Source organism: Coloeus monedula (assembly GCF_965178545.1).
Source record: "Coloeus monedula genome assembly, chromosome: 2".
NCBI lineage: Eukaryota > Metazoa > Chordata > Aves > Passeriformes > Corvidae > Coloeus > Coloeus monedula.
In genome coordinates this window covers 119,102,040-119,126,573 of record NC_138782.1, presented here as the reverse complement: position 1 = coordinate 119,126,573, position 24,534 = coordinate 119,102,040, and the positions used below count along the sequence as shown (strand labels likewise).

Sequence of the window (24,534 nt, the reverse complement as noted above, 5' to 3'; positions counted from 1 at the left end):
AAAATCCCCCTTTAAACCCCCAAAAATCCCCCTGGGACCCCAAAAATATCCCCCTTTAAACCCCCAAAACCCCAAAATCCCCTCCCAGCCCCTTCCCGGCGCCTCCAATTTGGGGGAAAATCCCGGGATTTGGGGCAAACCGGGACTGGGGCCGGGGCCGGGACCAACGGGGGGCGTGGCTTCAGTGAGGGGGCGTGGCCTCGGTGCGGAGGGGGCGTGGCCTGAGCGCTGCCAAAGGTCGAGGTCGCGGGTTCGAGTCCCGGTTCCGGCGGCGGCCATGGCGCGGCGGGCGGTGCTCTTCGACCTCGGTGGGGTTTTGTTCGGGCCGGGTCTGCAGCACTTCCTGGGCTCGTGCGAGCGGGAATGGGGCTTGCCTAGGTAGGGCACGGCTCGCTTGGCACAGTTTGACTCGGTTTGGCACGGTTTGGCTCGGTTTGGCACGGTTTGGCACGGCTCGGCCTGGCACGGCCTGGCACGGCCTGGCTTGGCCTAACGCGCCCGCCCGCGCCTCAATGGAGGGCCGCTCTGCCGGAGAACCATAGAGACGACGCGTAAATTTTGTGGTTGGCGGCGCCCGCCCGCACCTTTTGGGGATTTTGGAATGGGGGAGGGGGAGCGGCAAATTTGGGGAGGGAAAAGAAAAAATCCGGGAATGAGAAATTTGGGATCCCTCCGTGGATATGGGGCGCTGGGATAATAAATTCCCAAAAAAATCAAACCCTGGGATAATGAATCCCCAAAAAATAAACCCTGGGATAATAAATCCCCAAAAAATCAAACCCTGGGATAATAAATCCCCCAAAAATAAAACCTTGGGATAATAAATTCCCAAAAAATAAAACCCTGGGATAATAAATTCCCCCCCCAAAAATTGGACCACCCAGCGATTTTTCCCGGTGATTAAAGACGGCAACGGCCGAAGCCGATTTTTCGGGATGAGATTTTTTGGGAATTTATCGCTCTGAGGAATTCATTCCCATCGATCCCGGCCTCGTTTCTCCCTGATTTACGACTCCCAAAATCCCTCACTCATCACCTTATCCCTGGCAAAATTCCCGGTGGGAATAAAAGTCTTGGGAATGACAGATGGGGACGGAGCTCCGTGCCCTTGGATCCCGATTTTCTTCCCCCAAAATCCATCCTGAGCAGCTTTTCCCGCTTTTCCTCCCCAAAATTCCATCCTGAGCAGCTTTTCCCACTTTTTCTAGCCAAAATTCCATTCTGAGCAGCTTTTCCCACTTTTTCTCCCCAAAATTCCATCCTGAGCAGTTTTTCCCAATTTTTCTCCCCAAAAATCCATCCTGAGCAGCTTTTCCCACTTTTCCTCCCTCCCAAAATTCCATCCTGATTTTCCCGATTTTCCTCTCCAGAAATTCCATCCTGAGCGGCTTTTCCCAATTTTTCTCCCCCAGAAATTCCATCCTGAGCAGCTTTTCCCACTTTTCCTCCCCAAATTTCCATCCTGAGCAGCTCTTCCCAATTTTTCCTCCCCAAAATTCCATCCTGAGCAGTTTTTCCCACTTTTCCTCCACCAAAAATTCCATCCTGATTTTCCCGATTTTTCTGCTCCAAAAATTCCATCCGGAGTAACTTTTCCCACTTTTCCTCCCCAAAATTCCATCCTGAGCAGCTTTTCCCAATTTTTCTCCCCCAGAAATTCCATCCTGAGCAACTTTTCCCACTTTTCCTCCCCAAAATTCCATCCTGAGCAGCTTTTCCCAATTTTTCTCCCCAAAATTCCATCCTGAGCAGCTTTTCCCACTTTTTCTCCCGAAAAATTCCATCCTGAGCAGCTTTTCCCACTTTTCCTCCCCCAAAATTCCATTCTGAGCAGCTTTTCCCAATTTTTCTCCCAAAATTCCATCCTGAGCAGCTTTTCCCAATTTTTCTCCCCAAAATTCCATCCTGAGCAGCTTTTCCCACTTTTCCTCCCCCAAAATTCCATTCTGAGCAGCTTTTCCCAATTTTTCTCCCAAAATTCCATCCTGAGCAGCTTTTCCCAATTTTTCTCCCCAAAATTCCATCCTGAGCAGCTTTTCCCACTTTTTCTCCCGAAAAATTCCATCCTGAGCAGCTTTTCCCACTTTTCCTCCCCCAAAATTCCATTCTGAGCAGCTTTTCCCAATTTTTCTCCCAAAATTCCATCCTGAGCAGCTTTTCCCACTTTTTCTCCCCAAAATTCCATCCTGAGCAGTTTTTCCCAATTTTTCTCCCGAAAAATTCCATCCTAAGCAGTTTTTCCCACTTTTCCTCCCCAAAAATTCCATCCTGAGCGGCTTTTCCCAATTTTTCTCCCCAAAATTCCATCCTGAGCAGCTTTTCCCAATTTTTCTCCCCAAAATTCCATCCTGAGTGGCTTTTCCCGATTTTTCTCCCAAAAATTCCATCCTGAGCATTTTTTCCGAATTTTTCTCCCCAAAAATTCCATCCTGAGTAACTTTTCCCACTTTTTCTCCCCAAAAATTCCATCCGGAGTAACTTTTCCCACTTTTCCTCCCCCAAAATTCCATCCGGAGTAACTTTTCCCACTTTTCCTCCCCAAAATTCCATCCTGAGCAGCTTTTCCCAATTTTTCTCCCCCAGAAATTCCATCCTGAGCAACTTTTCCCACTTTTCCTCCCCAAAATTCCATCCTGAGCAGCTTTTCCCAATTTTTCCTCCCCAAAATTCCATCCTGAGCAGCTTTTCCCACTTTTCCTCCCCCCAAAATTCCATCATGATTTTCCCGATTTTCCTCTCCAGAAATTCCATCCTGAGCGGCTTTTCCTGATTTTTCTGCTCCAAAAATTCCATCCTGAGCAGCTTTTCCCAATTTTTTCTCCCCAAAATTCCATCCTGAGCGGCTTTTCCCGCTTTTCCCGGCAGGAATTTCCTCTGGGATGTGCTCCTTTCCGGCGGATCCCAAAGCTCCTATTCCAGAGCCTTGAGGGGACAAATCACCTTGAGCCAGGTGGGGTTTTTTGGGAATGAGCCTCTGGAAAATCCTCTGGGATCGGGGAAGGAGGATCAGGCTCGGGGTTTTTTGGGATCAGGGAAGGAGGATCAGGCTTGGGGGTTTTTTGGGATAAGGGATGGATCAGGCTCGGGGTTTTTTTGGGATCAGGGAAGGAGGATCAGGCTCGGGGTTTTTTGGGAATAATCCAAGGGCGCCGGGAGGTTGTTGAGGGAGGAGATGCGATGGGCTCAATCCCGCCTGGAATTTAATCCCTGCTTTGCCATAAATATCCCAAGGAGAAGCCGAAAGCCAAATTCCTGGCGCGGGGAGGATTTTGGGATCGGGTCCTTCCCGGAAAAGCCTCTCAGACGTTGGGATGAGGCCATTCCCGGAAGGATCCCAATCCCTGTGGATGTGGCCCTTGGGGTGACGGATTTGTGGTGGCCACGGCTTGGGTTTGGTGGCCTCCGAGGGCTTTTCCAAGTGGGAAATCTCCGGCATTCCGTGGCTTTTCCAGCTGTTTTCCGAGGCGGATGAAGGCTGCCGGCGCCGCGCCTCTTCCTTGGGAATCGCCATTCCCGGCGCCTTCTCCGCCGCTCGGCCCTTCCAGGACCTGCAGGCTCAGGGCAGCATCAATGTCCGCATGCTGAGGGTGGCCGGGATCCTGCGCTGGAATGGTGGGTCGGGAATGGTGGGAATGGTGGGAATGGTGGGAATGGTGGGATGGAGAATGGGAGAGGCCACCAGGGAGGGGCCATCATTGGGGTCCTGGTTGGGCACAGCACAAAGTCCTGGTTGGTCGCACCATGGAGTTGTGGTTGGTTCTCCAGTGCCAGGTCCTGGTTGGGCACGGGACAAGGTCCTGGTAGATCCCACCATGGGGTTGTGGTTGGTCTCAGGACAAGGTCCTGGTAGGTCCCACCATGGGGTTGTGGTCGGTCTCAGGACAAGGTCCTGGTTGGTCCCACCATAACGTCCTGGTAGGTCCCACCATGGAGTTGTGGTTGGTTCTCCAGTGCCAGGTCCTGGTTGGGCACAGCACAAGGTCCTGGTGGGTCCCACCATGAGATCCCAGTTGGTTCCAGCGCCAGGTCCTGGTTGGTCCCACCATGGAGTCCTGTTTGGTCTCAGGACAAGGTCCTGGTTGGTTCCACCCTGGAGTTGTGGTTGGTTCTCCAGCCCCAGGTCCTGGTTGGTCACAGGACAAGGTCCTGGTTGGTTCCACCAGAACGTCCTGGTTGGTCCCACCCTGGAGTTGTGCTTTGTTCTCCAGTGCCAGGTCCTGGTTGGTCACAGGACAAGGTCCTGGTTGGTTCCACCACAAGGTCCTGGTGGGTTCCACCATGAAGTCCTGTTTGGTCTCAGGACAAGGTCCTGGTTGGTTCCACCATAAAGTCCTGGTTGGTCCCACCATGGAGTTGTGGTTGGTTCTCCAGCCTCAGGTCCTGGTTGGTCACAGGACAAGGTCCTGGTTGGTCACAGGACAAGGTCCTGGTGGGTCCCACCATGGGGTTGTGGTTGGTCTCAGCACAAGGTCCTGGTTGGTCCCACCATGGAGTCGTGGTTGGTTCTCCAGTGCCAGGTCCTGGTTGGTCACGGGACCAGGTCCTGGTTGGTTCCAGCCCCAGGTCCTGGTGGGTCCCACCATGGAGCTGTGGTTGGTTCTCCAGTGCCAGGTCCTGGTTGGTTCCAGCCCCAGGTCCTGGTGGGTCCCACCATGAGATCCCAGTTGGTTCCAGCGCCAGGTCCTGGTTGGTCCCACCATGGAGTTCTGGTTGGTTCCACCACAAGATCCTGGTGGGTCCCACCATGGGGTTGTGGTTGGTTCCATTGCCAGGTCCTGGTTGGTTCCACCCTGGAGTTGTGCTTTGTTCTCCAGTGCCAGGTCCTGGTTGGTCACAGGACAAGGTCCTGGTTGGTTCCACCACAAGGTCCTGGTGGGTTCCACCATGAAGTCCTGTTTGGTCTCAGGACAAGGTCCTGGTTGGTTCCACCATAAAGTCCTGGTGGGTCCCACCATGGGGTTGTGGTTGGTTCCAGTGCCAGGTCCTGGTTGGTTCCACCCTGGAGCTGTGGTTGGTTCTCCAGTGCCAGGTCCTGGTTGGTCCCACCACAACATCCCGGTCACTCCCCTGTGGAATCCCGGTCACTTCCCCCTGTGGAATCCTGGTCACTCCCCCTATGGAATCCCGGTCATTCCCCTGTGGAATCCTGGTCATTCCCCCCTATGGAATCCTGGTCACTCCCTATGGAATCCTGGTCACTTCCCTATGGAATCCTGGTCACTCCCTATGGAATCCTGGTCATTCCCTATGGAATCCTGGTCATTCCCTCTATGGAATCCTGGTCATTCCCCTCCTGCCCATCCCTCGATCCCACCGGGAATGTCCCCTATGGATATCCCCAAACCCTCCTGCCCATCCCTCACCCTCCTCCCTGGAATCTTCTTCCGGAGAGAGCCTCGAACCCCCAAATCCTGGGATGAGAACATCTCCGAAAACCCCGGATGAGGAGGAGAGGAGGACGAGCAGGAATCCGACGCTCCGGGCTGAGAATTCCAAGCTTTTCCCAGGATTCAAGACCTGCGTCCTGACCAACAACTGGGTGGACGACAGCGACGGCCGATCCGCCGCGGCCGCGCTCCTGGAGCGGCTCCGGCGCCACTTCGACCTGGTCCTGGAATCCTGCCGGATCGGGATGTGCCAACCAGATCCCGGGATCTACTCCTACGCCCTGGAGGCGCTGCAGGCGCAGCCGCAGCAGGTGCCGCGATCCCAAAAAAAACCTGGGAATGGGGGGTTCTTCCAATCCCGCAAATCTTTGGGTGAATTGTTGGATTGAAGCCACAGGAGGTGGCCTGATCCCAAAAAAAACCTGGGAATGGGGGGTTTTTCCAATCCCACAAATTCTTGGGTGAATCGTTGGATGTTCCCAGGATTAGGAAACCTCAGGAGGTGCCACAATCCCAAAAAAACCCTGGGAATGGGGGATTTTCCAGGCCTACAAATCCTTGGATTTTCCCGGGATTAGGAAACCTCAGGAGATGCCACAATCCCCAAAAAAATCCCTGGGAATGGGGGATTTTCCAGGCTCCCAAATCCTTGGATGATTCCCAGGGATTTGAAGCCTCAGGAGGTGCCACAATCCCAAAAAACCCTGGGAATGGGGGATTTTCCAGGCTCCCAAATCCTTGGCTGTTCCCAGGATTAGGAAACCTCAGGAGATGCCACAATCCCAAAAAAACCTTGGGAATGGGGTATTTTCCAGCCCTACAAATCCTTGGATGTTCCCAGGATTAGGAAACCTCAGGATGTGCCACAATCCCCAAAAAAACCTGGGAATGGGGGGTTCTTCCAATCCCACAAATCCTTGGATGAATCCTTGGATGTTCCCAGGGATTTGAAGCCTCAGGAGATGCCACCTTGGCTGTTCCCGGGATTAGGAAAGCTCAGGAGGTGCTCTGATCCCAAAAAACCCCTGAGAATGGGGGATTTTCCAGCCCCACAAATCCTTGGATTGAATCCTTGGCTGTTCCCGGGATTAGGAAACCTCAGGAGATGCCACAATCCCAAAAAAACCCTGGGAATGGGGGATTTTCCAGGCCTACAAATCCTTGGATTTTCCCGGGATTAGGAAACCTCAGGAGATGCCACAATCCCAAAAAAACCTGGGAATGGGGGGTTTTCCAGGCCTACAAATCCTTGGATGTTCCCGGGATTAGGAAACCTCAGGAGATGCCATAATCCCAAAAAAACCCTGGGAATGGGGGATTTTCCAGCCCTACAAATCCTTGGATGTTCCCGGGATTTGAAGCCTCAGGAGGTGCCACAATCCCAAAAAAACCTTGGGAATGGGGGATTTTCCAGGCCTACAAATCTTTGGATGTTCCCGGGATTAGGAAACCTCAGGAGATGCCACAATCCCAAAAAAACCCTGGGAATGGGGGATTTTCCAGGCTCCCAAATCCTTGGATGAATCCCACGGATTTGAAGCCGCAGGAGATGCCCTGATCCCAAAAAAAATCCCTGGGAATGGGAGGGTTCCTCCAATCCCACAAATCCTTGGATGAATCATTGGAGTGAGGCCACAGGAGGTGCCCTGATCCCAAAAAAACCTGGGAATGGGGGATTTTCCAGGCCTACAAATCCTTGGATTTTCCCGGGATTAGGAAACCTCAGGAGATGCCACAATCCCCAAAAAAATCCCTGGGAATGGGGGATTTTCCAGGCCCACAAATCCTTGGCTGTTCCCGGGATTAGGAAACCTCAGGAGATGCCACAATCCCCAAAAAACCTGGGAATGGGGGTTTTTCCAGCCCTACAAATCCTTGGATGATTCCCAGGGATTTGAAGCCTCAGGAGGTGCCACAATCCCAAAAAACCCTGGGAATGGGGGATTTTCCAGCCCTACAAATCCTTGGATGTTCCCAGGATTAGGAAACCTCAGGATGTGCCACAATCCCCAAAAAAACCTGGGAATGGGGGGTTCTTCCAATCCCACAAATCCTTGGATGAATCCTTGGATGTTCCCAGGGATTTGAAGCCTCAGGAGATGCCACCTTGGCTGTTCCCGGGATTAGGAAAGCTCAGGAGGTGCTCTGATCCCAAAAAACCCCTGAGAATGGGGGATTTTCCAGCCCCACAAATCCTTGGATTGAATCCTTGGCTGTTCCCGGGATTAGGAAACCTCAGGAGATGCCACAATCCCAAAAAACCCTGGGAATGGGGGATTTTCCAGGCTCCCAAATCCTTGGCTGTTCCCAGGATTAGGAAACCTCAGGAGATGCCACAATCCCAAAAAAACCTTGGGAATGGGGGATTTTCCAGCCCTACAAATCCTTGGATGTTCCCAGGATTAGGAAACCTCAGGATGTGCCACAATCCCAAAAAAAACCTGGGAATGGGGGGTTCTTCCAATCCCACAAATCCTTGGATGAATCCTTGGATGTTCCCAGGGATTTGAAGCCTCAGGAGATGCCACCTTGGCTGTTCCCGGGATTAGGAAAGCTCAGGAGGTGCTCTGATCCCAAAAAACCCCTGGGAATGGGGGATTTTCCAGGCCTACAAATCCTTGGATTTTCCCGGGATTAGGAAACCTCAGGAGATGCCACAATCCCAAAAAAACCTGGGAATGGGGGGTTTTCCAGCCCTACAAATCCTTGGATGTTCCCAGGGATTTGAACCCTCAGGATGTGCCACAATCCCAAAAAAAACCCTGGGAATGGGGGATTTTCCAGCCTCCCAAATCCTTGGATGATTCCCAGGGATTTGAAGCCTCAGGAGATGCCACAATCCCAAAAAACCCTGGGAATGGGGGGCATTTTCCAGGCGATCCTCCTGGATGACCAGGCGGAGAACCTGGCGGCGGCGCGGGATTTGGGAATGGCCACGATCCTGGTCCGGGACCCCGACTCCGCCCTCAGGGAGCTGCAGGAACTCTCCGGGGTCCAGGTACGGGGAAAAAGCCACCCGGAATTCTCAGAATTCCCAGAAATTCCAATGGGATTCGCCCTTCCCACGGCAAAAGGTTGGAATAACCAGCTCGAAGGTCATCCCGGACTCCAAGGAATTGCATGATTCCATAATTCCTGGAGAGCTGGGAGAGATGGGATCCGGTTCTGGGGTCGGCAGCATCCGGGTGGGATATCCCATGGAATTCCAGGAGCTCATTCCCGGCTCATCCCGCAGCTCCTGGGCCAGGAGGAGCCGCTGCCGATTCCGTGCGATCCGGCCGGGGTCACGCACGGCTACGTCTCCATCCGGGTACGGAATGAGGGCTCCGGGGGCTCGGGAAGATCCGCGGGGTTTTTTGGGAATGTGGGGGGATCCGGGGTTGGGGATGGAACGAGGAGCTGCTGCGGCCTTTGGGAATTCTCCGGGTGTTCCAGGGGGATTTGGAATTTTGGGATGGAGAGGGTGGTGGGGAGTGGAATTGCAGGTGGTGGGAGCTGGAATTCCAGGCTGGGAGGGTGATGGGCTCTGGAATGTTGGGCTGGATGGGATGGGGGGCTCTGGAATTCCAGGGGATGGGCTCCAGAATTCCAGGCTGGAAGGGGTGGAAACCTCTGGAATGCCAGGCTGGAAGGGGTGGTGGAAAGCTCTGGAATGTGAGGGGATGGGCTCCAGAATTCCAGGCTGGAAGGGGTGGTGGGCTCTGAAATTCCAGGCTGGAAGGAGTGGAAAGCTCTGGAATGTTGGGCTGGAGGGGGTGGTGGGCTCTGGAATTCCAAGTGGTGGCCTCCAGAATTCCAGGCTGGAAGGGGTGATGGGCTCTGGAATTCCAGGGGATGGGCTCCAGAATTCCAGGCTGGAAAGGGGTGGTGGGAACTGGAATGTTGGGCTGGAAGGAGTGGAAAGCTCTGGAATGCTGGGCTGGAGGGGGTGGAGGGCTCTGGAATTCCAGACTGGAGAGGATGGTGGGCTCTGGAATTCCAGGCTGGAGAGGGTGGTGGAAAGCTCTGGAATTCCAGGGAATGGGCTCCAGAATTCCAGGCTGAAGGGGATGGGGGGCTTTGGAATTCTGGGTTGGAGCAGGTGGTGGCCTCTGGAATTCCAGGCTGGAGAGGGTGGTGGGAACTGGAATTCCAGGCTGGAAGGGGTGGTGGCCTCTGGAATGCTGGGCTGGAGGGGGTGGAAAGCTCTGGAATACTGAGCTGGAGGGGGTGGAGGGCTCTGGAATTCCAGGGGATGGGCTCTGGAATTCCAGGCTGAAGGGGATGGGGGGCTTTGGAATTCTGGGTTGGAGCAGGTGGAAAGCTCTGGAATTCCAGGCTGGAGAGGGTGGTGGGATGTGGAATTCTGGGCTGGAGGGGATGTGGGGCTCTGGAATTCCAGGGGATGGGCTCCAGAATTCCAGACTGGAAGAGGTGGTGGGAACTGGAATTCCAGGAGGTGGGCTCTGGAATTCCAGGCTGGGAGGGGTGGTGGCCTCTGGAATGCTGGGCTGGAGGGGGTGAAAAGCTCTGGAATACTGAGCTGGAGGGGGTGGAGGGCTCTGGAATTCCAGGGAATGGGCTCTGGAATTCCAGACTGAAGGGGATGGGGGGCTTTGGAATTCTGGGTTGGAGCAGGTGGTGGCCTCTGGAATTCCAGGCTGGAGAGGGTGGTGGGATGTGGAATTCCAGGCTGGAGGGGATGTGGGGCTCTGGAATTCCAGGGGATGGGCTCCAGAATTCCAGACTGGAAGACGTGATGGGATCTGGAATTCCAGGCTGGAGAGAGTGATGGGCTCTGGAATTCCAAGTGGTGGCCTCCAGAATTCCAGGCTGGAAGGGGTGATGGGATCTGGAATTCCAGGCTGGAAGGGGTGGAAAGCTCTGGAATTCCAGGCTGGGAGGGTTGATGGCCTCTGGAATTCCAGGGAATGGGCTCCAGAATTCCAGGCTGAAGGGGATGGGGGGCTCTGGAATTCTGGGCTGGAGAGGGTGGTGGGAACTGGAATTCCAGGTGGTGGCCTCCGGAATTCCAAGCTGAAGGGGATGGAGGGCTCTGGAATTCCAGGCTGGAAGGGGACGCTGCACTCCGGAATTCCGGCATTCCAGCTGCGGGCCCCGGGGGAGGTTCCGCTTGCCCCGGATCCATGAGGAATTCCCGTTTTTTTCCAGCCGGGAGTGCGGCTGCACTTCGTGGAACTGGGCCAGGGCCCCGTGCTCTGCCTGTGCCACGGATTCCCGGAATCCTGGCTCTCCTGGCGCTTCCAGGTGATGGGAATTCGGGAATTCGGGAATCCGGCGGGTGGGGGAGGGGGTGGAGGCGCCATTCCCGAGGCTCTTCCCGAATTCCTGGGAATGCTGGGATGGGATCCGGGGGGGGGTCTGTGCAGCCTTTGGAATGCGCCGCTCTCCCTCCCTCCCTCCGCGGCAGATCCCGGCGCTGGCCGATGCCGGATTCCGGGTGATCGCCCTGGAAATGAAGGGATACGGGGAATCCACGGCTCCGCCGGGTGAGCCGGGAATTCCGGGAATTCTGGGAGGGGAATGGTCAATCCGGGAGGGGGATGGAGGTGGGAATGTGAGCTGGGAATTCCGGGAATTCTGGGAATTCTGGGATGGGATGGGATGGGATTGGAATGACCAATCCTAGGAGGGGATGGAGGTGGGAATGTGAGCTGGGAATTCCGGGAATTCTGGGAATTCTGGGATGGAATGGGATGGGAATGACCAATCCTGGTGGGAGGTGGATGCGGGAATGTGAGCTGGGAATTCTGGGAATTCTGGGATGGGATTGGCCAATCCCAGGAAGGGATGGATGCCGGGAATGTGAGCTGGGAATTCTGGGATGGGATGGGAATGACCAATCTGGGGGGGATGGACGTGGGAATGTGAGCTGGGAATTCCGGGAATTCTGGGATGAGCTTGGAATGACCAATCCCAGGAGGGGATGGATGTGGGAATGTGAGCTGGGAATTCCGGGAATTCTGGGATGGGATGGGATTGGAATGACCAATCCCAGGAGGGGATGGATGCGGGAATGTGAGCTGGGAATTCCGGGGATTCCAGGAATTCTGGGATGGAATGGGATGAGATGGGAATGACCAATCCCAGGAGGGGATGGATGTGGGAATGTGAGCTGGGAATTCTGGGAATTCTGGGAATTCTGGGATGGGATGGGATGGGAATGACCAATCCCAGGAGGGGATGGATGTGGGAATGTGAGCCGGGAATTCTGGGAATTCCAGGATGAGCTTGGAATGACCAATCCTGGGCAGGGACGGATGCGGGAACGTGAACTGGGAATTCTGGGATGGGATGGGAATGACCAATCTGGGGGGGATGGACGTGGGAATGTGAGCTGGGAATTCTGGGAATTCTGGGATGAGCTTGGAATGAACAATCCCAGGAGGGGATGGATGTGGGAATGTGAGCTGGGAATTCCGGGAATTCTGGGAATTTTGGGATGGGATGGGATGGGAATGGCCAATCCTAGGAGGGGATGGATGTGGGAATGTGAGCTGGGAATTCTGGGAATTCCGGGAATTCTGGGATGGAATGGGCTTGGAATGGTCAATCTGGGAGGGGGATGGATGTGGGAATGTGAGCCGGGAATTCTGGGAATTCCGGGAATTCTGGGATGGGATGGGCTTGGAATGGTCAATCTGGGAGGGGGATGGATGTGGGAATGTGAGCTGGGAATTCTGGGAATTCCGGGGATTCTGGGATGGGATGGGATGGGAATGACCAATCCCAGGAGGGGATGGATGTGGGAATGTGAGCTGGGAATTCTGGGAATTCTGGGATGGGATGGGATGGGATGGGCTTGGAATGACCAATCCTGGTGGGAGATGGATGTGGGAATGTGAGCTGGGAATTCCGGGAATTCCGGGATGGGCTTGGAATGACCAATCCCAGGAGGGGATGGATGCCGGGAACAGCTCCATGGAAACTGGAGCTCCATGGAGACGCCGTTTTCCCGGCAGATATCCCGGAATATTCCCAGGAGCAGATCTGCAAGGTGAGGCATTGCTGGGAACGGCGGCGGCCGGGCAGGGATGATCCCCATGGGATCCCATCCCCTTTCCCGCTCCTTTTCCCAGGATTTTGTGACTTTCTTGGATAAACTGGTGAGGAGCCGCCCTGGCCGGGTCTGGTTTTCCGGGAAAACTTGGGATTTCTCCTTCTGGATGGTTTTTTTTTTCCCTCCTCCTTCCCATCCTTGGGATGCGGCAGCTCCCGGAATCCTCGGAAAGGCACCGAGCCCCTCCTGGTGTTTGCCGTGGGAGGGATTTTCGGGATGGGAATGGGATGAATCCTGGGATTTTGGGGATGGTCCCAAGGGGGCTGGAAGGATCCTGGGATTTCTGGGATTCTCCCAAGGGGCTGGGATGTTTGGGAATCACAGCTGGGAGAATTCTGGGATCCTCCTGAGGGGCCGGAATGTTTGGGAATCACAGCTGGGAGAATTCCAGGATGATCCCAAGGGGCCGGAATGTTTGGGAATCACAGCTGGAAGGATCCTGGGATTCCTGGAATAACTGAGATGATCCCAAGGATCTGGGATAGCCGGGAATCACAGCTGGGAGAATCCTGGGATTTCTGGGATGATCCCAAGGGGGCTGGAATGTTTGGGAATCACAGCTGGAAGGACCCTGGGATTCCTGGAATTCCTGGGATGATCCCAAGGGGGCTGGAAGGATTCTGGGATTTCTGGGATTCTCCCAAGGGGCTGGAATCACTGGGAATCACAGTTGGGAGAATTCCAGGATCTTCCTGAGGGTCTGGAATCACTGGGAATCACAGCTGGAAGGATCCTGGGATTCCTGGGATGATCCCAAGGGGCTGGAATCACTGGGAATCACAGCTGGGAGAATTCCAGGATGCTCCAAGGGGGCTGGAATGCTTGGGAATCACAGCTGGAAGGACCCTGGGATTTCTGGAATTCCTGGGATGATCCCAAGGGGCTGGAAGGACCCTGGGATTCCTGGGATGATCCCAAGGGGCTGGAATCACTGGGAATCACACCTGGGAGAATCCCAGGATTCCTGGGATTCCTGGGATGATCCCAAGGGGCCGGAATGTTTGGGAATCTCAGCTGGGAGAACTCTGGGATCCTCCTGAGGGGCTGGAATGTTTGGGAATCACAGCCGGGAAGAATCCCGGGATTCTCCCGAGGGGTTGGAGTGACTGGAGGAGTGAAAAGCGGGAATGCTGGGCGGGGGAGGGCGATCCCAACTTTCCCTTTTCCGTAGGGAATCCCGCAGGTTGTCCTGGTGGGCCACGACTGGGGCGGAGCCGTGGCCTGGAACATGGCCCTGTTCTATCCCGAGAGGCTCCGGTGAGTCCGGGAATAGCCCGGCATTCCAGAGGCTCCGGCATCCCCCCAAAAATCCCGGCTCGATCCCGAATTTTCCCGCCCGGCAAATTCCCAGAGCCGTGGCCTCGCTGAACACTCCGTACCGGCCGGCGGATCCCGGCGTGGACATCATGGAAAAGTTGGGATCTCATCCCGCCTTCGATTACCAGCTCTACTTCCAGGAGCCCGTGAGAATTCCCGGAGCTTTTCCCGGGTTTTTTTTTTTAAGGATCTGGGCCCTTTGGGGTGATCTGTGGGGGTTTTTCCCGGTTTTTTTCTCCGTAGGGAGTGGCGGAAGCGGAGCTGGAAAAGGACATCGGAAGGACGCTGAAGATCCTGATCCGCTCCTCGCGGCGGGAGGTGGTGCCGGGAGGGGATCTGGGGGATCTGGGGGATGGGATGGGATGGGATGGGATGGGATGGGATGGGATGGGATGGGATGGATCCATGGGATGAGATCCATGGGATGGGATGGGATCTGTGGGATGGGATGGGATGGGATGGGATGGAGTGGGATCCATGGGATGGGATCCATGGGATGGGATCCATGGGATAATGGGATGGGATCTGTGGGATTGGATCCATGGGACGGGATCCATGGGATGGGATCCATGGGACGGGATCCATGGGATGGGATGGGATCTGTGGGATGCAATCCATGGGATCCAATGGGATGGGATGGGGTGGGATGGGATCCATTGGATAATGGGATGGGATGGGATGGGATCGGTGGGATGGGATGGGATGGAGTGGGATCCATGGGATGGGATCCATGGGACCGGATCCATGGGATGGGATGGGATCCCTGGGATGCAATCCATGGGATCCAATGGGATGGGGCAGGGTGGGATGGGATCGATGGGATGGGATCTGTGGGATAATGGGATGGGATCCATGGGATGGGATGGGGATGGGATCTGTGGGATCCATGGGATGGGATAAATGGGCTGGGATGGATCCATGGGATGGGATCGATGGGATGGATCAATGGGATGGGATTGATGGGATGGATCAATGGGATGGGATTGATGGGATGGATCCATGGGATAGGATCCATGGGATTGATCCATGGGATGGGATCGATGGGATGGGATCCAATGGGATCCATGGGCTGGGCTCCATGGGCTGGGCGGAGGGGCTGGAACAGGATCCCGAAGGATTCCCCGATCCCGGCGCGCTTTCGGAGCATCCCCCGGGGCCCCTCGATCCCGGAGCATCCCGGATTCCGGCGTCTTCCCTGGATTCCCGCGATTCCCGCGATTCGGCTCCGTTATCCGGGGATCCCGAATCCCTCGGGATGCAGCGATTCCTGGTGTTGGCTCCCGCGTGGGATCGGAGGGATCCCGAATTCCTGGGAATGCCAGGAGCCCTCGCGGGGCCGGATCCCTCATTCCCTGTTCCCGCAGGATCGGCTTCCCTTCGACCTCGACTTCCACAGGGTCCGGGAGAGAGGTCGGGAATGCTGCGGGGGGGGGGGGAGGGATCCTGGAATGGGGATCCCAAGGGATCCTGGGAATGGGGATCCTGGGAATGGGAGTCCCAAGGGATCCTGGGAATGGGGGTCCTGGGAATGGGGATCCCAAGGGATCCTGGGAATGGGGATCCTGGGAATGGGAGTCCCAAGGGATCCTGGGAATGGGGGTCCCAAAGGATCCTGGGAATGGGGATCCTGGGGGATTTGGGAATGGGGATCCCAAGGGATCCTGGGAATGGGGGTCCTGGGAATGGGGATCCCAAGGGATTTGGGGGATCCTGGGGGATTTGGGAATGGGAAGATCCTGGGAATGGGGGGATCCTAGGAATGGGGATCCTGGGGGATTTGGGAATGAGGGGGGATCCTGGGAATGGGGATCCTGTGGGATTTGGGAATGAGGGGGATCCTGGGAATGGGGATCCTGCGGGATCCTGGGAATGGGGATCCTGGGAATGAGGATCCCAAGGGATTTGGGGGATCCTGGGAATGGGGGGATGCTGGGAAGGGGGGTCCCAAGGGATTTGGGGATGGGGGGGATCCTGTGCAGTTCGAGGGATCCCCAGGGATTTGTGGAATCCTGAGGGGGGGTCCTGAAGGATGGGCTGGATCCCAAGGGGTTGGGCTGGATCCTGAGGGATTGGGGTGGATCCTGAGGGGGTTGGGTGGATCCCAGAGGATTGGGGCGGATCCTGAGGGATTTGGGCTGGATCCTGAGGGATTGGGGTGGATCCTGATGAACTTGACTGGGTCCTGAGGGATTTGGGCTGGATCCCAATGAATTGGGCTGGATCCCGAGGGAATTGGGCTGGATCGCGATGAATTTGGGTGGATCCCGAGGGAATTGGGTGGATCCTGAGGGAATTGGGGTGAATCCCAAGGGAATTGGGTGGATCCAGAAGGAATTGGGTGGATCCCGAGGGATTTTGGTGGATCCTGAGGGAATTGGGGTGGATCCCAAGAGAATTGGGGTGGCTCCCGATGATTTGGGGTGGATCCTGAGGGATTTTGGTGGAAACGGAGGGATTTTGGTGGATCCTGAGGGAATTGGGGTGGATCCCGATGAATTGGGGTGGATCCCGAAGGGGATTGGGCTGGATCCTGAGGTAATTGGGCTGGATCCCAATGAATTGGGCTGGATCCCAAGGGGATTGGGCTGGATCCCAAGGGGATTGGGCTGGATCGTGATGAATTGGGGTGGATCCCGATGAATTGGGCTGGATCCCGAGGGAATTGGAGTGGATCCCAATGAATTGGGCTGGATCCCGAGGGAATTGGAGCGGATCCCAATGAATTGGGCTGGATCCCAAGGGGATGGGCTGGATCCCAAGAGGATTGGGTGGCTCCCAAGGGGATTGAGTGGATCCCGAGGGATTCGGGGAATGCCGAAGGGGGGATCAGCGGATCTTCGGGCTGAATTCCGGCTGCTCAGCTCCGGCCTCTCTCTCCAGGGGGGCTCCTGGTGGGATTCCCGGAAAACCCCCCCGGGAGCCGCCTCCTGCCCCCTGCCGAGCTGGAATATTACAGCCAGCAATTCCGGAAATCCGGATTCAGGTGGGATCCACAGCCGGGATGGAGGGCGATCCTGCGATCCCGCGATCCGCCCCCAGCCCCGCTCCAAGAGGGATTTCCCGGGAAAGCTTTTTCCTGGGAATTCCCGGAATTCCCGCTTTTCCCAGGGGTCCCCTGAACTGGTACCGGAACATGAGAGCCAACTGGAGCTGGGCCCTGAGCGCCAGGGACAGGAAGGTGGGAGCCGATCCCGAGCCCATCCCGAGATCCCCTCGGGATCCTCCACATTCCCTCCGTTCCCTCCGGATCATCCCGATCCTCCCTGGATCACCTGAATTCCCTTGGGATCCCCTCTGGATCCCCTAAATCCCATTTGTCCCATCTGGATCCCCTCTGGATCCCCCAAATTCCATTTCCCCACCCTGGATCCCCTCTGGATCCCTTAAATCCAATTTGTCCCTTCTGGATCCCCTCCATCCCTTCTGGATCACCCAAATCCCTTCTGGATCCCCTCGGGATCCTCCACATTCCCTCCGTTCCCTCCGGATCATCCCGATCCTCCCTGGATCACCCCAATTCCCTCGGGATCCCCTCTGGATCCCCTAAATCCCATTTGTCCCTTCCGGATCCCCTCTGGATCCCTCAAATCCCCTCTGGATCCCCTCTGGATCATCCAAATTCCATTTTCCCCCTCTGGATCCCCTCTGGATCCCTTAAATCCCATTTGTCCCTTCTGGATCCCCTCCATCCCCTCTGGATCACCCAAATCCCTTCTGGATCCCCTCGGGATCCTCCACATTCCCTCCGTTCCCTCCGGATCATCCCGATCCTCCCTGGATCACCCCAATTCCCTCGGGATCCCCTCTGGATCCCCTAAATCCCATTTGTCCCGTCTGGATCCCCTCTGGATCCCCCAAATTCCCTCTGGATCTCCTCAGGATCATCCAAATCCCGTTTTCCCCCTCTGGAACCCCTCTGGATCCCCCAGATTCTCGCTGGACTCCTGAAATCCCCTTGGGATCCCCCCCAATCCCCTCTGGATCCCCTCGGGATCATCCAAATCCCATTTTCCCCCTCTGGATCCCCTCCAGATCCCCCAAATTCCCTCTGGATCTATTCCATCCCCTTTGGATCCCTTAAATCCCCTCTGGATCCCCTCTGGATCCCCCAAATTCCTTCTGGATCCCTTCCGACCCCTTTGGATCCCTCAAATTCGCTCTGGATCCCCTCTAGATCATCCCCAATCCCCTCTGGATCACCGAAAATCCCTCTGGATTCTCTCTGGATCCTCCCAATTCCCTCGGGATCCCCTCGGGATCCCCTCCAGATCCCCCGGGGATCCCCCATTCCCTCCGTTCCCTGGGCAGATCCCGATCCCGGCGCTGATGGTGACGGCCGGGAAGGATCCGGTGCTGCACCCCGGCCTCAGCAAGGGCATGGAATCCTGGGTGAGCCTGGGAAAGCCGGGAATCCGGGAGAAATCCGGGAATTCTGGGGGAATCCGGGAAAAATCCGGGAATTTTGGGGGAATGTTGGAAGGTGGGAGAGGTCGGGGAAGTGCCACTCCCACAGGAGGGGCGGGAGTGGAAGGGAAAGTTGGGAATTCCATGGAAAAGTGGGGAAAATGTGGGAATTTCAGTTCCCACGAGAGGGGTGGGAATGGAAGGAAAAGTTGGGAATTCCATGGAAAAGTGGGGAAAACCTGGGAATTTCTCTTCCCAAAAGAGGGGCAGGAAAATCGGGAATTCTCTGGAAAAGCGGGAAAACTCTGGGAATTTCTGTTCCCACAAGAGGGGCAGGAAAATTGGGAATTCCATGGAAAAGTGGGAAAAAATTGGGAATTTCAGTTCCCAAAAGAGGGGCGGGACTGGAAGGAAACTTGGGAATTCCGTGGAAAAATGGGGAAAATTTGGGAATGTCAGTTCCCGCAGGAGTGTGGGGAATGAAAGGAAAACTGGGAATGCTCTGGAAAAACGGGAAAAGTCTGGGAATTTCTCTTCCCAAAAGAGGGGCGGGAAAATCGGGGAATTCCCTGGAAAAGCGGGGAAAACCTGGGAATTTCCGTTGCGGCGGGAGGGGCGGGAATGGAAGGAGAAGTTGGGAATTCCCTGGGATGCTCCCGGCCCATTCCGGCCCCTTCTCCATCCCCTCCTTTCCAAGATCCCGCGGCTGCACCGGGAGCACCTCCAGGAATGCGGCCACTGGACACAGCTGGAGAGGTGGGAATCGCCCGCGCCATGAAAAACCGGGATGCGCCACATTCCCGGGAATTCCGGCTCCCACATTCCCGGGAATTCCGGCTCCAATCCCAGCTCCGTCCCTGCCCCTGATCCCCAACATTCCTGGGAATTCCTGCTCCAATCCCAACCCCATCCCTTCCCCTCAACACTGGGATTTTTTCCCACATTCCCGGGAATTCCAGCTCCCACATTCCCGGGAATTCCGGCTCCAATCCCAGCTCCATCTCCTCCCCTGAAAAGTGGGATTTTCCCCAACATTCCTGGGAATTCCGGCTCCAGTCCCAACCCCATCCCTTCCCCTGAAAACTGGGATTTTTTCCCACATTCCCAGGAATTCCAGCTCCCCCATTCCCGGGAATTCCGGCTCCCACATTCCCGGGAATTCCAGCTCCCCCATTCCCGGGAATTCCAGCTCCCACATTCCCGGGAATTCCGGCTCCAATCCCAGCTCCATCTCTTCCCCTGAAAAGTGGGATTTTCCCCAACATTCCCAGGAATTCCGGCTCCCCCATTCCTGGGAATTCCGGCTCCAATCCCAACCCCATCCCTTCCCCTCAACACTAGGATTTTCCCCAACATTCCCGGGAATTCCAGCTCCCCAACATTCCCGGGAATTCCGGCTCGCCCATTCCCGGGAATGCTCCCTTCCCGCAGGCCGGCGGAGCTGAACCGGATCCTTCTGGAGTGGCTGCAGCAGCTGCCCCCGGCTCCCGCTTCCCCCAGCAATTCCAAGCTTTGAGCGGGAATCTTCGCCTCGGGAATTCCCCTCCCCCCTCGGATTCGCGCCTTTTCCGGAAGAATTTTCGGCCCCTTTGGAATTCCATTTCCCGCCTTGGAGTGGGAATCGGGAAAATTCCCGGGAAAACATTGCCGGAGTTGGGGTTTTGTTGTTGTTTTTGGCGGGAATTTTTGGGCTTTGGGAAGGGAGTTTGGGGTCGGAGCCGTCCTCGGGTTCCGGGAATCGTCCCCTGATCCCGTTCTGGGGCTTTTCCTGGAGAATCCGGGAAGTTTTTCATGGAATTCTTAATAATCGATAATCAATAATGAATAATTAATAAGCTATCATCGAGAATCAAAAATCAATCATTCTTAATAATCGATCGCCGCTAATCAGCAAGCAATAATCAATAATCCATCATAATAATGAGCTATAATCGACAGTCAAAAATCAATCATTATTAATAATCGATAGTCGCTAATCAGCAACCAATAATTAATCAATAGTCAATAATAGTCATTAATAAGCTATAATCGAGAATCAAAAATTAATGATTATTAATAAATGATAGTCGTTAATCAGCAACCAATAATTAATCAATAATAAATAGTAATCATTAATGAGCTATAATCGAGAATCAAAAATTAATGATTATTAATAAATGATAGTCGTTAATCAGCAACCAATAATTAATCAATAATAAATAGTAATCATTAATAAGCTATAATCGACAGTCAAAAATTCATCATTATTAAGAATCGATCGCCGCTAATCAGCAACCAATAATTAATCAATAGTCAATAATGATCATTAATGAGCTATAATCGAGAATCAAAAATTCATCATTATTAATAAATGATAGTCGTTAATCAGCAACCAATAATCAATAATCCATCATAATAATGAGCTCTAATCAACAGTCAAAAATTAATCATTATTAATAATCGATCGCCGCTAATCAGCAAGCAATAATCAATAATCCATCATAATAATGAGCTATAATCGACAGTCAAAAATTAATCATTATTAATAATCGATTGTCGCTAATCAGCAACCAATAATTAATCAATAGTCAATAATAGTCATTAATAAGCTATAATCGACAGTCAAAAATTAATGATTATTAATAAATGATAGTCGTTAATCAGCAACCAATAATTAATCAATAATAAATAGTAATCATTAATGAGCTATAATCGACAGTCAAAAATTCATCATTATTAAGAATCGATCGCCGCTAATCAGCAACCAATAATTAATCAATAGTCAATAATGATCATTAATGAGCTATAATCGAGAATCAAAAATTCATCATTATTAATAAATGATAGTCGTTAATCAGCAACCAATAATTAATCAATAATAAATAGTAATCATTAATGAGCTATAATCGAGAATCAAAAATTAATGATTATTAATAAATGATAGTCGCTAATCAGCAACCAATAATTAATCAATAATCAATAATAATCATTAATGAGCTATAATCGACAGTCAAAAATTCATCATTATTAAGAATCGATCGTCGCTAATCAGCAACCAATAATCAATAATCCATCATAATGATGAGCTATAATCGATAATCAAAAATCGATCATTCGTAATAATCGATCGCCGCTAATCAGCAACCAATAATTAATCGATAATCGATAGTCAAGAATTAATCAATAATCAAGTAATGATTAGTAATGATTGACAGTAATCGAAGCTGGGACTCGCTAATTAATGACCGATGATGATTAGCGATCGAGGATGAATCAATGATTAATTAATGATAATAATCGATTAATAAGCAAGAATCGATGATCGAGAATTGATTCTCTTCCCGAATCTGAAACATGGGAAAAGAAATCCCCAATTTTCCCGGCACTTCCCTCTTTTCCCTGGAATTTTTGGGAAGCAGCAGCTCCTCCCCTCCCCCCCCCCCCCCCCCCGCGCCTGCAGCCGCCTCTTCCCAAAGAATTCCCGGAAAATTCCCAAAGAATTCCCAAAAAATTCCCAAAGAATTCCCCCAAAATTCCCAAACGATTCCCAAAAAATTCCCAAAGAATTCCCCAAAAAATTCCCAAAGAATTCCCAAAAAAATCCCAAAGAATTCCCCCAAAATTCCAAAACAATTCCTGGGAAAATTCCCAAAGAATTCCCCAAAAATTCCCAAATGATTCCCAAAAAATTCCCAAATAGTTCCCCCAAATTCCCAAAGAATTCCTGAAAAAATTCCCAAAGAATTCCCCCAAATTCCCAGAGAATTCCTGAAAAATTCCCAAACGATTCCCAGAAAAATTCCTAAATGATTCCCCCAAAATTCCCAAAGAATTCCTGGAAAATTCCCAAACGATTCCCAAAAAATTCCTAAATGATTCCCCCAAAATTCCCAAAGAATTCCCCCAAAATTCTAGAAGAATTCACGGAAAATTCCTGACAAAAATCCCAAATAATTTCCAAATAATTCCCAAATAATTCCCAGAGAAATCCCCAAAAATTCCCCGAAAAATTCCCAAAAAAGTCCCCTTAGAATTCCCAAAGAATTCCTGGAAAATTCAAGAAAAAATTCCCCCCAAATTCCCAAAGAATTCCTGAAAAAATTCCCAAAGAATTCCCCCCAAATTCCCAGAGAATTCCTGAAAAATTCCCAAACGATTCCCAAAAAATTCCTAAATAATTCCCCCCAAATTCCCAAAGAATTCCTGGAAAATTCTCAAATGACTCCCAAAAAATTCCCAAAGAATTCCTGGAAAATTCCCAAACGATTCCCAAAAAATTCCTAAATGATTCCCCCAAAATTCCCAAAGAATTCCCCCAAAATTCCCAAAGAATTCCCCAAAAATTCCAGAAGAATTCACGGAAAATTCCTGACAAAAATCCCAAATAATTTCCAAATAATTCCCAAATAATTCCCAGAGAAATCCCCAAAAATTCCCCGAAAAATTCCCAAAAAAGTCCCCTTAGAATTCCCAAATAATTCCTGGAAAATTCAAGAAAAAATTCCCCCAAAATTCCCAAAGAATTCCTGGAAAAATTCCCAAACAATTCCCCCAAAATCCCCAAAGAATTCCCAAAAAATTCCCAAAGAATTCCCCAAAAATTCCCAAACAATTCCTGGGAAAATTCCCAAAGAATTCCCAAAAAATTCCCAAACGATTCCCAAAAAAATCCCGAATAGTTCCCCCAAATTCCCGAATAATTCCCCCAAATTCCCAAAGAATTCCTGAAAAAATTCCCAAAGAATTCCTGAAAAATTCCCAAACGATTCCCAAAAAATTCCTAAATGATTCCCCCAAAATTCCCAAAGAATTCCCCAAAAATTCCAGAAGAATTCACGGAAAATTCCTGACAAAAATCCCAAATAATTTCCAAATAATTCCCAAATAATTCCCAGAGAAATCCCCAAAAATTCCCCGAAAAATTCCCAAAAAAGTCCCCTTAGAATTCCCAAATAATTCCTGGAAAATTCAAGAAAAAATTCCCCCAAAATTCCCAAAGAATTCCCAAAAAATTCCCAAACGATTCCCAAAAAATTCCTGAATAGTTCCCCCAAATTCCCGAATAATTCCCCCAAATTCCCAGAGAATTCCTGAAAAATTCCCAAACGATTCCCAAAAAATTCCTAAATAATTCCCCCAAAATTCCCAAAGAATTCCCCGAAAATTCCCAAACGATTCCCCCAGAATTCCCAAAGAATTCCTGAAAAAGTCAAAAAAATTTTCCCGAATAATTCCTGAAAAATCCCCCCAAAATTCCCAATTAATTCCCGAAAAATTCCCAAAGAATTCCTGACAAATTCCTGAAAAATTCCCAAAGAATTCCCAAAAAATTCCCCCCAAAAGTCCCAAAGAATTCCCGGAAAATCCCCCCAAAAAATTCCCAAATATCTCCCAAATAATTCCTGAAAGAATTTCCAAATAAATCCCAAAAAATCCCCAAAGAATTCCCAAAGAATTCCCAAAGAATGGGGGCCGGGAACTGGGAATGGGAACTGGGAATGGGGGATGGGAATTGGGACTGGGATTTGGGAATGGGAATGTGGGAATGGGAACTGGGAATTTGGGGCTGGGAATTGAGAACTGGGAATGCGGGATTGGGATCAGGGATTGGGGCCTGGGATCGGGAATGTGGGAATGGGGGATTGGGATCTGGGAATTTGGGAATGGGAACTGGGAATGGGAACTGGGAATGGGATGTGGGATCTGGGAATGGGAACTGGGAATTCGGGATTGGGATCTGGGACTGGGAATTGGAACTGGGATCTGGGATTGGGATCTGGGAATGTGGGATTGAGAATTGGGATCTGGGAATGGGAACTGGGAATTGGGATTGGGAATATGGGAATGTGGGATGGGAATCTGGGAATTCGGGATTGGGAATTGGGATCTGGGATTAAGGATTGGAATTGAGGAATGGGGGATTGGGAATGGGGGATGGGAATCTGGGATGCGGGACTGGGAATTGGGAATGGGGTCTGGGAATGGGAACTGGGAATGGGAATTGGAACTGGGATCTGGGATTGGGATCTGGGAATGTGGGATTGAGAATTGGGAATGGGATCTGGGAATGGCAGATTGGGAATGTGGGAATGGGAATCTGGGAATCCGGGGCTGGGAATTGGGATTGGGAGCTGGGAATGGGAACTGGGAATTCGGGATTGGGATCTGGGACTGGGAATTGGGATTGAGGTCTGGGAATGGGAACTGGGAATGGGAACTGGGAATGGGATCTGGGAATGGGAATGTGGGAATGGGATCTGGGAATGCGGGACTGGGAATGGGATCTGGGAATGGGAATTGGGAATGGGATGTGGGATCTGGGAATGGGAACTGGGAATGGGATGTGGGATCTGGGAATGGGAACTGGGAATTCGGGATTGGGATCTG

At 52.4% G+C, this 24,534-nt stretch overlaps 1 protein-coding gene across 2 annotated transcripts; it reads left to right on the top strand.

Annotated features, from left to right (window-relative positions):
• Positions 1 to 262: 262 nt before the first annotated feature.
• Positions 263 to 20,010, top strand: EPHX2 (epoxide hydrolase 2). 2 transcript variants are annotated; one of them, XM_082276969.1, is made up of 19 exons: positions 263 to 378; positions 2,866 to 2,950; positions 3,453 to 3,612; positions 5,508 to 5,698; positions 8,263 to 8,385; positions 8,623 to 8,697; positions 10,539 to 10,634; positions 10,798 to 10,876; positions 12,350 to 12,384; positions 12,467 to 12,493; positions 13,619 to 13,704; positions 13,799 to 13,910; positions 14,008 to 14,082; positions 15,129 to 15,174; positions 16,645 to 16,747; positions 16,873 to 16,942; positions 18,073 to 18,153; positions 18,866 to 18,924; positions 19,600 to 20,010. In XM_082276969.1, exons 1-19 carry the CDS (start codon positions 278 to 280, stop codon positions 19,682 to 19,684), a joined length of 1,689 nt encoding a protein of 562 aa, XP_082133095.1. In that variant the 5' UTR covers positions 263 to 277; the 3' UTR covers positions 19,685 to 20,010. The 2 variants fall into 2 exon arrangements, 1 of the variants encoding a protein (XP_082133095.1); XR_014226243.1 differs by lacking the exons at positions 18,866 to 18,924; positions 19,600 to 20,010 and having other exon boundaries at positions 15,129 to 15,161; positions 18,073 to 18,152.
• Positions 20,011 to 24,534: the final 4,524 nt, after the last annotated feature.

What these genes read in the sequence shown, in the direction of transcription:
- EPHX2 (XM_082276969.1), top strand. Translation starts at nt 278, where the DNA reads ATGGCGCGGCGGGCGGTGCTCTTCGACCTCGGTGGGGTTTTGTTCGGG. An exon ending in TGAGCGCCAGGGACAGGAAG is followed by an intron (nt 16,943 to 18,072) that starts GTGGGAGCCGAT and finishes TTCCCTGGGCAG; the next exon opens with ATCCCGATCCCGGCGCTGAT. An exon ending in GCAAGGGCATGGAATCCTGG is followed by an intron (nt 18,154 to 18,865) that starts GTGAGCCTGGGA and finishes CTCCTTTCCAAG; the next exon opens with ATCCCGCGGCTGCACCGGGA.